Source organism: Hyaena hyaena, unplaced genomic scaffold, assembly GCF_003009895.1.
Source record: "Hyaena hyaena isolate Hyena2069 unplaced genomic scaffold, ASM300989v1 scaffold_658, whole genome shotgun sequence".
Taxonomy (NCBI): Eukaryota; Metazoa; Chordata; class Mammalia; order Carnivora; family Hyaenidae; genus Hyaena; species Hyaena hyaena.
The window spans coordinates 1,002,029-1,015,103 of NW_024081288.1; the positions used below are offsets into that span (position 1 = coordinate 1,002,029).

Sequence of the window (13,075 nt, forward strand, 5' to 3'; positions counted from 1 at the left end):
GGCCACACTCGCTGCTGACTCAGGCTTGAGAGAGCTGGCATCCGAAGCAGTGTCAGAGAGGAGCTGCAGCAAGGTTTTCCCTTCCCGCAAGGCTCCCTCTGGCCGAGCTCTAACTTACTCAGCCCCTGCCTCATTCACTCTCCCTCCCCACTTTCACAACCGGTGGCTCCCAACTCCTGGTTTACTTCCTCTCCCCCCCCCCCCGCCCGCCCCCCCCCTGACGCGGGGGGGGGGGGAGGCCGTTTCTTCATTCTCATTCCTGGGTAGGTCACTCGACCCCTGACCCCTCGGTGTATCTCCGTTTCCTCATCTGCAGAAGGAGATACGCAAGTCCCTAAGTCACAGGCAAGTTGCGAGGAACAGATTACATACTTCAGGAAAAGAGCTGAGCACGGTATCTAGCACACAGGAAGCCTCCATCCTCAAAAAGTGTTGGGTACTGGTTATTAGTACTGGGTCGGCATCCCTTGTCCAGCTGATGTGAGTTACCAAGGAGGCAATCGGGACTGGCTGAGAGATGAAGTACTCACAAAGATTCTAGAACGGTGTTCGATACCCACAGTAGCGGGGGTGGGGGTGGGGGTCGTTTTGGTGGTGGTGGTGGTGACTGGGCTAACCTCCTTGAGTTAAGCAAGCTTCATTCGCAAGGGGGCCATGAAGACTGCATGAGACAATTTACACAAAGAACACAGGGCAGGGGCGCCTGGGTGGCTTAGTGGGTTAAGCGGCAGACTTTCTCTTAGGTCATGATTTCGCGGTTCGTGGGTTCGAGCCCCGCGTCGGGCTCTGTGCTGACTGCCGGCTCAGAGCCTGGAGCCTGTTTCAGAGTCTGTGACTCCCTCTCTCTCTGACCCTTCCCTGCTCACGCCGTGTCTCTCTCTCTCTCTCTCCTAGAAATAAATAAAACATTAAAAAAAAAAAAAGAACATAGGGCACCGCTCGGAGTAAGTGCTCAGTAAGTGGCTGCCAGCATCGCCACCATCACTATTATTACTGGTCTGCTCTCCCTGAACCAACAAAGGATGTTAATTAGCCCTTAGAGGCCTTTCCCAGGACCCCGGGAAAGATTCAGGCAGCATCTGGAAGCTGGTGGGCAGGGATTGCTTCACAAACACACCCCCCCCCCCAGAGGTGTGGGAGGGTTGGTGGGGAAGGGGCAGGGCAGGATGGGAGGGGATCCGTTTTCTACTGACTCACAGCCCTCTTTCACCACCAGTGAACCGCCCCCCCACCCTAATGCTCACTAATTCACTGGCACTTTCCCCACTTGTCAGGGCTGTGCCAAGCCTGGAGTAAGATCATGGCACCAGTTAGCCTAGGTTCAAGTCCCAGCCATGCCCTGTGATCCTGGGAAGGTTCTTCAATCCCTCTATGCCTCACATTTCCTCATCTGTAAAATGGGAAAAATACCAGCACCCATCTCAGAGGTTTACTGTGAGCTTCAAGTGAGAAAAACTAGGCTGAGTGCCTGGTACACAGCTGTTGCTGTATAAATGCTGATTATTTGCCTATGTATTTGTTTATTTTCTCAAGGATTTTATTTTTAAGTAATTTCCACACCCAGCATGGGGCTTGAACTCACAATCCCGAGATCAAGCATTCCATGCTCCACCGACTGACCCAGCAAGGCGCCCCCTGTCTGTGTTTTCTGTGAGGGATTATACAGGCTCTGGCTCCAGGCTGCCTAAGTTCAAATGCCAGTTCTGTCACTTATTAACTGTGATCTTGGATACGTCACTGGAACCTCTCGGTGCCTCAGTTGCCCCACCTTGTATTCCTCCTCCACTCACCTGCCTTACTCTCGTCACTGCTTCTACCTAAATTGTTTCCTCTCTGCCTCCCTCGCCCTTCACCAGACTGTCAGATCTACCCGGAGAGGGATGTGTATGTGTGCTTGACACACAGTAGGTGCACAAGAAATGTTTACTAAAGAGATGGACTAACTCAGGCTTCAGCCACGGGGAGTTTGGGGGATGTGGGTGATGGGGTAGACTTTGGAGAGAGTTGGAGACTTTAGGGAATTGCCCTGAGTAAGGGGTGGGGGAGGGTAGTCCTGCCTCTGAGTCCTCCACAGACGCTGCCTGGAAGGACTAGTGACGGATGGACTGACGGACAGATGTGCAGACGGGGGGTGGGTGGCCAGGGCGAGGCCCGGGAGGGAGGGAGAGGAGGAGGGCGCATCTCCTTTTCGGCAGCCCTGGGCCCGCCCCTTGGCCTCCACGGAGGGTGGGCGGATGAGTAATGCATCCAGGAAGCCTGGAGGCCTGTGGTTTCCGCACCGCTGCCACCCCCGCCCCTCTCGTGGACATTTATCCTCCGCTGCTCAGGCCCTGCCACCGTCGCCGCAGACCCAGCGCCTGGAGAGATCCACCAGAGGTAGGCAGGGGCCCGGGAGGCCCGCGGGGCCGGAGCTTGCCTGCCCGATGCCCGGCTGCTGCGGCCTGGCCGGCGCGTACCAGGACCCTGGGCTGGTCAAGGGGTGGAGGGCGGGGTGGTGCTGGAACTTCCCCCCCAATTCCCACACTCCAGACTCCTTGGAACCCCGACCTCTATCCCCGACTCCTCCAAACCCGTGAGCCCCCCTAATAATCACAGCTGCCTCCCAGGCTGCCAACCCCCCTGAATTCCCTCACTGCCCCTCCCATCCCTCCTACATCCCCAACTGCACAACTTTCTCCGCTCCCAAATCCCTCAGGCACCCCGCCCCCTTAAGCCTCCAAACTCCCTGAACCCCCAACCCCCGCCCCCCGACTCCTCAGCTTCTCTCCACTCCCCTCCATCTCGCTATGCACAACCCTGAAACTCCAAACTTCTCCTGCTCCAGGAACCCCAAATTCCTCACCCCCAGCTTCTCGACCTTCCGAGACTTTCCAAGGGCCCTAACTCCTGCAAACCTTCTGCCCCCTTATTCTGCAAACATCTGCAAACATCGCAGCCTCGTAGCCACCCCCCAACTCTCCCAGGCTCTGACATTTTAAAAGCGTCACAAGTCCTAGACTCTTGCAACCCCCTACCCCCTGCGCTCTCGGGCCCTCTGGGCTCCCAGATCCCCAGCCCCCTTAAAATCTCCACCGCCCTCCCCAAACCCTCAAGCCCGGAGCGCGTTCCAGGCTGGGGAGGGCGCTGCCCGCTTCGCGGAGGACCACTCACCCCTCGTCCCCACCCCGCAGAACCCACGATGGCACCCTTCGCGCCCCTGGCCTCCTGCATCCTGTCGTTGCTGTGGCTCGCAGCCCCCAGCCGGGCCTGTACCTGTGCCCCACTCCACCCGCAGACCGCCTTCTGCAGCTCGGACCTCAGTGAGTGTGCCCCGCTCTGTCCCCACACTCCACGCTCTTGCTCTTGGGGAGCTCACAGTGGTGCCCACGTCTAGAACAAGTCCACTCAGCCCTGCACTGGCTCTGCTTCGGCCACAAGGGCACCCTCATGCTTCCTTGGTTACCCTGGGCCCAATCCCACCTCGGGGAGGGGTGGGGGGCTTTGTGCTGGCGGCTTCCACTGCCTGGTACACTCCCACCCCCACCCCAGGTATCCACACGGGTGGCTGCCTCCGATGTCAGGATGGCCTTCCCTGTTCAAAACTTATATATGTGTGGATATATATATATATATATATACAAAGTTTATTTATTTATTTTGAGAGAGAGAGAGAGATGGAGCAGGGGAAGGGGCAGAGATTGAAGGAAAGAGAGAGAATCCCTAGCAGGCTCTGCACTGTCAGCACGGAGGCCTACGGGGCTTGAACTCACAAACGGTGAGATCATGACCCTAGCCGAAACCAAGAGCCGGTCACTTAACCAACTGAGCCACCCAGGTGCCCCCCTCTGTTCAAAATTTTAACCCCTGATCCCCATGTCCGAAATTCCTCATCGCACTAAATACCTTGTAACTTTCCATATACTTATTTATTTCGCTTGTGTTTTTAGCCTCCTTCTGGCTGGAATGTGAGCGCCACAGGGGAGGGGGATGCTGTGTTTTGTTCACTGCTGTGTTCCTAACACCCGGAAGAGCCGCACAGCAGGCTCCGGAATATTTGCTGAGTGAATGAACACATGATGAATATATGAAAAAGGCTTAATTTTAAGCAGCGCCTGGCAAAGAGTAGTCACTCAATATACGGATCAAATAAATTAACCGGTGTGCAAAATAGCTTAGTGCGCTGACATCCAGCGATCCCTATTTAAGTATGTGCTTCCGCCGTATTAGTATTGTGATTATTTTATTTTATTGGCGCATGCAGACCGTTTGACTCGTCTCTCCCCACCTCCTCTCCTGCAGTCATCAGGGCCAAGTTCGTGGGGACCACAGAAGTCAACCAGACCGTTTTAAGCCAGCGTTACGAGATCAAGATGACCAAGGTATCCCTCCTACCCTTTTCCCAGCAGCTCCTAACGTCTTCCTTCCCGTCAAAGTAAAAGCCAAGGGCCACCAGTTTGTCGAGGAAGTTGGCTGTGATGTCAGGGTGCTCTGCGACTTCGGGGAAGAACGTGGAGGGGGAGGATTATATCAGTAAAAAGAGATTCTTCCCCTCACCTATCGACAGATGTTCAAAGGGTTCAGCGCCTTGGGGGATGCCTCTGACATCCGGTTCGTCTACACGCCCACCGTGGAGAGCGTCTGCGGATACCTCCACAGGTCCCAGAACCGCAGCGAGGAGTTTCTCATCGCCGGTGAGGCCCCGCCCCTCGCCCCGTGCCACGCCGGCCCGTCCCTCTGACGCCGCCTGGCGCCGCGAGGGGGCGAGGCTCGGAGCGACCGGTCCCAGTTGAAATGGGGACCGCCCCAATTTCAGCCTATCGGAAGGCGGGGGGCTTTGCCCAGCCGGGGGGGGGGGGGGGGGGAGTCCCAGCGCCAGGGACGCCAATCAGGCGCCGCCCTGACCCCCCCCCACCCCACCCCCGGGCCGAGCTGATCAGCGGCTGCCTGTTGCCCCCTGCCCCCCAGGAAAACTGCGAGATGGACAGCTGCACATCAACACCTGCAGTTTCGTGGTTCCCTGGAACAGTCTGAGTTCCTCTCAGCGCCGGGGCTTCACCAAGACCTATGCTGCTGGCTGTGAGGAATGCACAGTGAGTGCCTGGGCCCTGCCCGCGGCCTGGAGAGCCGACCTTGGGCTCTTCCCCAAACCCTGGCTTCTTTCTGGCTCCTTCTGGCCATTCCTTGTCCGTGCGGCAGCTCCCCAAACCCTAGTGCTGTCCCTGATCTCTCTTGCTGTTCCCCCGAACCTGAGGCTGTTCCCTGGAAATTCTGGCTCTTCTTTGCTCTGTGTCTCGTACCTGGGGATTCGCTGTTGCCTGGACTTTCTGGCGGCTTCCTGTACCTCTAAATCCCCCTCGGGACTATTTTCTAGTCCCTCTGTCTATTCCTGACCCCCCCACCCCCCAGGGATTGTTTCTTGGTTCGCTAGAATGTTCTCCAGGAACCCAAAGTGCCAATCCCCCAACCCGCTGACTCTTCCCCAGCACATCTGATTATTGCTCCACACACAAGGGTGTGTTGTTACATTGTCCTTGCCACCATTCCAAGCCTGATGGCCCTGAATGTCCTCTGATCCCAGCGACTGCATCTGAGCCCCATGGCTCTATCCGATGACTGCGTGCCCCACTAGCCAGCTGTTCCCTGCTACTACTGCCACTTGTTCTCTATCCTATGGGATACTTCCCCGGGAAAGCTGTCTGATGGCGCCCCCCCCCCCCATGACTGTCCTCCAGCCACCATTCCAGGAAACTGATCAGTTCCCTCGATTACCTTCACCTTGCCAAGCCCAATGACTGTTCCTCCCATGGGAGGGGCTGTTCTTGAGTCTCTCCCCAGGTGGGGCGACACCAGGTCCCCCTAGGCAGCTCAGGGTTGATAACTGAGGAGGGGAGAGTCCTGCTGTGGAGGGGAGATAGGGGCGGGAGGCGAAGCCCTCAGAGATGTGCCTCCCTCCCCTCCTCTAGGTGTTTCCCTGTTCGTCCATCCCCTGCAAGCTGCAGAATGACACACACTGCTTGTGGACCGACCAGTTCCTCACAGGCACCGACAAGGGTTTCCAGAGCCGCCATCTTGCCTGCCTGCCGAGAGAGCCAGGGATATGCACCTGGCAGTCCCTGCGGTCCCGGATGGCCTGAATCCGGCCCCCAGCGGAAGCTGAAGCCTGCACAGTGTTCACCCCATTTCCCACTCCCGTCTTTCTCCATCCCAAACAATGAAATAAAGAACCACCATCCAGCAGGCAGTGTCCCCGTGTAATGTGTGGGAGCAAAGCCACGGCACCGACGACCCAATGGGAACACCCCTGGGACCAATGCTGAGGGGGTGGGTGATGCGAAACTTGTCTATTTTTATGTAAAATTTGAGGTACTGATGGGGCGCCTGGGTGGCTCAGCTGGTTGGGCATCCGACTTTAGGTCATGATCTTTCGGTTCATGGGTTCGAGCCCCGCGTCGGGCTCTGTGCTGACAGCCCAGAGCCTGGAGCCTGCTTCAGATTCTGTGTCTCCCTCTCTCTCTCTGCCCCTCCCCGACTCGTGCTCTCTCTCTCTCTCAAGAATAAATAAACATTAAAAAGATTTTTTTAATTGAGGTACTGGTAATAATTGTCTACCTTGGCATTAGCACTGGTGATCTGTACCCTCAGTAATGGCCGTTTAACCTGCATCATTAACCACAACTCATTGGACAATCTCTCTGGTCGGCACTTTGGAACACATTACTAGACTAATTTATAATTCCTATTTGCACAGGGCTCTCTAGAAAATTATCCCACTACTGACAGATCACCATCTCACTGGCAAATTCCTCTATTCACAAATCCCTTCCAGTTGAAAAGCTCATTGACAAATGTCTTATCAGTGGGCCAATGGAACGTCTCTCTTCCCTTGGGCACTGTCCTGATGTCATCGAAGAGGATGTTCTGCCCCATCCAGATCTGTAGGTGTTACTGTCCACACCCTTGGCTCTTTGCTGTGAGTCTGACTTGAGTGAAAGAGGAAACCTCCGGGGGCGGGGCTCAGGGCTCCCCAGCCAGGGACTCTGGAAGAAGGGTAGCTCTGCCCCCCCAACACACCCCTCCAACCCCATGGCCTTTGGGAGATTCCTTAGAAGTGGCTGTTTGCGGGGCACCTGGGTGGCTCAGTCGGTTGGGCGTCCGGCTTCGACTCAGGTCATGATCTCACGGTTCGTGGGTTCGAGCCCTGCATCGGGCTCTGTGCTGACAACTAGCTCAGAGCCTGGAAGCTGCTTCGGATTCTGTGTCTCCCTCTCTCTCTGACCCTCCCCTGCTCATGCTGTCTCTCTCTCTCTCTCAAAAATAAATTAAAAAAAAAGTGGCTGTTTGGGGACTAGGAGGGATGAGAAGGTGCTATCTGGAAATCTCCAAGCTCCGTCCTTCTCCCCCTCCCCCTACCTCTCCTCCCCTCCTCACTCCTCTGACCACCTTTGGAGGAAATACCCACAGCAGTGAAAGTGCAGGTAGGTTCAAAATGGGGACCAACCAGATGTGTCAGCCTGCCTCCCACCCCCCACGTACCTCCTCCTAACACAGCCGTTCCCTTACCAAAGCTGGGGGCTCTAGACCCAAACCTCACCTTTCTGGTTCATCTTCCCCCATAGAAGCTGAGTGACAGAACCTTCGCCAGCACATCTGATTGTTGCCGCAGCTCTGGCTGCTCCACACAGGAGGCTGCGTTCCATTGCCCTTCTGACTATTCCAAGTCTTAGGGCTTCCTGCTTCCACAGCTGGGCCCACGCCCCTCTGGGCCCGTCCCCAGTCCCTGGCTCCTGTCCCTTCCACTCCAAAGATCCTGACTAGTGAGGACCCTGGGAACCACACTTTCAGACTGGTGCAAACACTTAACAGAACACTCAAGTGTCCTGTCGACCTCGGTCTGCTTGAAAGAGACTCCAATGCATCTTCTTTGGTGAAGGAGAGGACCCCCAAATTCCCTCCCGTCAGACTACCCTTCTCTCCTAACAAGAAGAAGCCAGATCTCCTCCAGGGAATTCTGGGTCAGCAAGCTGGCCCCTGGATTCTCTTTTACTCCTGGGAGGTCCCCCCAGGGCCCAAGCATGTCCTAAATCAGGATGGATAGATTTTGGGGCGCCTGGGTGGCTCAGTCAGTTAAGTGTCTGACTTCAGCTCAGGTCACGATCTCACAGTTTGTGGGTTCTAGTCCCGCATCGGGCTCTGTGCTGACAGCTCAGCCTGGAGCCTGCTTTGGATTCTGTGTCTCCCTCGCTCTCTGTCCCTTCTGCAGCTCATGCTCTGTCTCTCTCCCTCCCAAAAATGAATAGAAAGTAAAAATAAAAAATAATAAAAAAAGGATGGTAGATTTTGAGCACTCAGTGCCTAGCTGCCTATGCAGGGGACGTCCACTGTAGTGACAATTTCTACATCAACAGTTACACCTTGGGTATGCCCTGGGAGCATCTAAACTCTGTCCACTAAAAGGGGCAAATGGCAGCCTTCGTGGATGGGTTTGACCGTAAGGGTCCTGGTGGCCCTTGTCGCTATTGGTTCAGAGGCTCCTACCAGTTTCCCAAGTCCTAGTGTCAACAGCCTGCACTGCTACGCTGTTGTTCCCTGAGCCCAAGGCCCGTTCCCTGAGCCCTCAGCTATTTTAATCCCTGGGAGGAAGGTGAAGTAGAAGGAGGCAGCGGAAAAGGATGCGGCCCAGTGTGGAGGCCATTTTTCTGCTGACCTGCCCACTTGCAGGTGGAGCCTGCATAGAGGCGTCCGTGCTTCGTGGACAGGGCTGATCACCAGGCCTACTGAGGCCAGAACAGCATACAAAGCCTCCTCTCCCAGACCCTGAAAGGAGCTCCTGGAAGGGTATCTGTAGCCTTGGGGTCACGACGTCTCCCCATCACTCTTCTAGAAAATCCACTATGGGGCGCCTGGGTGGCTCAGTCGGTTAAGCATCCGACTCTTGGTTTCGGCTCAGGTCATGATCTCACAGTTTGTGAGTTTGAGCCTCGTGTCAGACTCTGCACTGACAGTATGAAGCCTGCTTTGGAGTCTCTCTCTCTCTACCTCACTCTCTGCCCCTGCCTGGCACATGCTCTCTCTCAAAAATAAATAAATAAACACTTTTTTTTTTAAAAAAAGGACTTAAAAAATTCACTAACGTGAGAAATGTGAGTTCCCCACTCCCTACTCCAGCATTCCGTGTTTCTGAGTGTGAATCTCTGCTTGGGAGAGACTGAGTGATGATTGAGAGGAAGCACATGGGGGAAGGAGCATTTAATATGCTCATTTGTAATGTTTTCCTTATCACTCTGAAACTTACCTACTTCTTCCCAGTGTGCAAGTCTCCCCAACTGAAAAATACCAACACTTTCAAAGATTTCTAAGAAAAACCCTCCCCCCAGTGATAATGTGCTTCACTATGAAGTCCTCGCTGTGGATGACGAATCACACACTTAACAAATCTCTTCTGTTGCCAAGACTGCAGGTGACAAATTTCTAAGCCCTTGGTAAGTCTCTTCTTGGAAGAGTTCCCTCTCCTCACTGTACAAGTCCCCTCTTTCACAAATACCCCATAACAAATACCTCTGGAGAGCTACCTACCACCTTACTCATAAATATGCCATTGACATAGCCCCACGGATGACCCCCATGAACAAATCTCCCCATTCAAAAACACCTAGCGGCAATCTATCACCCACTGATGGGTCCCACTGACAAATATCTCTCTTCACAATTACCCACCATTTGCATATCCCCTACTGACCACCCAGTTGACAAATCTATTTCTAAATGTCTTTCTATGACACAATTCCCATAGACAATCTTTTTTTTAAAGATTTTATTTTAACCAATCACTACACCAAACGTGGGGCTTGAACTTACAACCCAGAGATCAAGAGTCACATGTTCCACTGATTGAGCCAGCCAGGCACCCCCTCCCGTTGACAATCTTTATCGACAAATCTCCCTATTCCTATATCTCGACCCACTGACATATCTCCCCAATTCAGACATGCCCATCAAAATGCTCCCACTGATAAGCTCCCTTGTCAAACCTTCCCATTCAGAAATACCCACCATTGATATCTATCTCATTGATAAGCCCATTTAAAAATCTTTCCATTCATTGAAACACACCCCTCCATATAGCCCCTATTGGTTGACACTTATTGAAATCTCCCCATTGAAATTTCCCCATCCTTACATATCTCTAATTGGAAAATCTCCACGCTGGAACAGCTCCCAATGTATGACTATATTGCCGTATTATCACATATGATGACACATCTCTTCCCACCCCCCAATGACAGATGAAGAGGTAAATTTCTTTTCCCGTTTTTAGATTTTTTTTAATTTTTAAGTAATCTCTACACTTGAACTCACAACCCCAAGATCAAGAGTTGCACGCTCCACTGACTGAGCCAGCCAGGCGCTCCAAATGAAGAAGTAAATTTCTATACTAAGACCAGCTCTTTCTTTTCTCAATAGTGACTGACACCTACGTTTCACCGTCCATCCCTGGACACCTCCTATATAGTGGTGAAATCTGAGGACCAACCCTTATCATACTGTAGAGCTCCCACCAAGGGAGACAATTAGGACACAAGTTGCCTTTCAGTGTGGGAGTGAAGGTGGAGGGTTTCTTTTCTTTTTTTTTTTTTAAAGAGAAGGTAGGTTGAAAGTCTGTATAAGAAGCCATTAGAACCTCAGCTATACTCCCTAACTCCTAATCCCCACTCCAGTAGAAGGTACTGAAAGAACAAAATAGAGGGTTCACGGGGGCAGGAATGCCCAGGATGCGCTACCTGTTGTTGACTATTTATGTACCACTGAGTTTGGGCCTCTTGCTGAACCTTTGTGCAGAGCCACAGCTCTGATGCATGGAGGTGGGGCCATTGGCCAGAGGCCCAGACTCAGTGTCCTCTGCCCCCACAATGGGGGCCTCCCCCTGACCCCAGGCCCCTGGAAAGCAGAAGTGTTAGACAGGTGCTCCCTGAATCCTCTCCTGATTGGGGGTGAGCTGGGCCAGAGAAAGAGCATTCTTTTTCTCTTTAAAGTTTATTTATTTTTTTGAGGGGGGGAGGGGCAGAGAGAGAGAGGGAGAGAGAGAGAATCCCAAGCAGGCTCTGCACTGTCAGCATTAAGCCTGGTGTGGGGCTTGAACTCAGGAACCATGAGATCATGACCTGAGCCAAAGTTGGACACTCAACAGACAGAGCCACCCAGGCTTCCATATATATATATATATATTTTGTAAACTCCATGTCCAACATGGGGCTTGAAGTCAGGCGTTACCATCCACACCCCCACAGCATTTACTGTAACTCAAATGTGGATAAGTCTGGGCAGGCCCCCAACACAGAGAGTCACAGTAAGGTTCCAGAACAGTAGATAAAGCCCCCTGAAGTGATAGAACCTGCAGGGAAGTTGCTCTGCAAACTTTTTTTTCAGGAGTCTTAGGGATGGGGGAAATCTTGCCTGAACCCAAAAGGGTTTCCTGACACATCTCTCCCATCCCTAATTCTTGTGGCTCAATTCCTGGGGCTCATCCTCCTCACTGAGACCATGAGGCATCATGAATTCAAATCATCTAGGTACTTTGCCCACATCTTCCTCATACCTGTCTCCCCACCAAAATACAAATCCCTGATCCTGCTCTGGCTGAGGAAATGGAGTGGGTCTCTGAGACCCAAAAGCTATGAATGTGATACTAAGACTCCATTCCCTCACCCCATAAATGCTCCTCAGTTTCAGTGTCCCTCTCCTTTTCTTCCCTTCACGGACAATCAAGGTTCCTAAAGGGATTTTGAACCTCTGGTGCATAGAAGTACCCCCAAATATAAAGAGCAAGGTGGTTGTATCTGTTGACAGGCCCACCAAGAACAGCTGTGAGGATATTCATGATGAGAGTCTCCACCCTGCATGGACTCCTCATCCTCAGGCTTCTCTACATATCAGCCCTGGAATAAGGTATTCCCTCCCCAGGGTATTTTCACTGTTCCCTGCCCCCTCCGCCCATCCTCACTGGTTGGGGGGGGGGCTACCGTCTCTCCTAGGGCCAAAAGCCACAGGAAGAAGCATGTGGAGAAGTGCTCTGCCCAACCACCTCTACATGCCTCCCTCCCTAAATCCCAACCTTGTGTGCAGCGTCCACGGAGGGACACCTGCCGATCTGAGCGTGGGCAAGAACATGAAGCCATGAACTTGGCTGCCTTCCCTGGTGACCCACTATATGCTATTGGATCCTCATGTACCTTGGACCCGGGCTTCTACTCAGCCACAGTGAGTTGAGGACTCTCTACCTTTCTCAAACTCATAAGCCTCCTCAAGCCCCAGTGGCTTCCCACAACTGCCCCCTCAAGCCTCCCCAAAAGACCATCACCTTCTAACTGTGCGGGGGATCTATTCGGTCATGTGTTTCTTGATCTGGATGCAGGCGACAAGAATGTGTTCGCTTTGTGAAAATTTAAGGAGCTGACCGCTTGTGCTGTGTCCATCTTCCTGGACTCGTTATATCTCCACAAAACTGGCCCCTCAAAAGAAAACTCCCCACACTATCGGCACACCTCCTGTGTCCCTCCCTTGACTTCCTCACTCCCTCCTGCCCTCACCCTTTCACACAACCCCTGCATCCCTGACACTGTTGATTCTCACTCCCCAGCACCTTCTTTTTCCCCTCTGCACAGAGACCATGAATCCTGGGCTCAGAGAAGGGACTGGATCCAGAAAGGCCTTGGGATTGGCCTCCATGTGTTCCATTGTGAACCCCCTATAAATACTTGCTGAGCCCTAAGTCAGCTGGAATGTAGGTAGCAAGGGAGGGGAGGTCCCCATTCCTACAGCAGCCCCCCCCCTCCCCGCACTAGGTCTGCATGACCAAGTTGATGGAAGCAGATCACCCCACTATAGGGAAGCTGGGGTTAAAAGAAGTCAGGGCTGTGCTTAACAGAGTCCTCCCGTGTGCCCCATCCCTGACAGGTGACCATCTAGACATTCCGAGCCGAGCAGCCCTAAGGATTCCTGGTGGCCCGCAGCGAGGATGGGAAAAGACAGGGTAGCAGAGACAGGTTCTTGATATGTGCCTCCCGCCACGTGCTAGAGGATAGGGAACCTTCCAACCAGC

The 13,075-nt window shown here is 53.4% G+C and overlaps 2 protein-coding genes across 3 annotated transcripts in view; one reads left to right on the forward strand and one right to left on the reverse strand.

Annotated features, from left to right (window-relative positions):
* SYN1 (synapsin I) overlaps positions 1-13,075 on the reverse strand; it is a 49,651-nt gene that overhangs the window by 8,382 nt on the left and 28,194 nt on the right. The gene's annotated exons all lie outside the window — the stretch shown is intronic.
* On the forward strand, positions 2,250-6,216 carry TIMP1 (TIMP metallopeptidase inhibitor 1). The gene is made up of 6 exons (XM_039216758.1): positions 2,250-2,376; positions 3,171-3,299; positions 4,279-4,358; positions 4,544-4,670; positions 4,945-5,069; positions 5,943-6,216. Exons 2-6 carry the CDS (start codon positions 3,179-3,181, stop codon positions 6,111-6,113), a joined length of 624 nt encoding a protein of 207 aa, XP_039072689.1. The 5' UTR covers positions 2,250-2,376; positions 3,171-3,178; the 3' UTR covers positions 6,114-6,216.

Excerpts from the sequence above, each read along its gene's own strand:
- TIMP1 (XM_039216758.1), top strand. The coding sequence starts at position 3,179 with ATGGCACCCTTCGCGCCCCTGGCCTCCTGCATCCTGTCGTTGCTGTGG. Across the intron at positions 4,359-4,543 it reads ACGAGATCAAGATGACCAAG|ATGTTCAAAGGGTTCAGCGC; the intron begins GTATCCCTCCTA and ends ACCTATCGACAG. Across the intron at positions 5,070-5,942 it reads CTGGCTGTGAGGAATGCACA|GTGTTTCCCTGTTCGTCCAT; the intron begins GTGAGTGCCTGG and ends CCCCTCCTCTAG.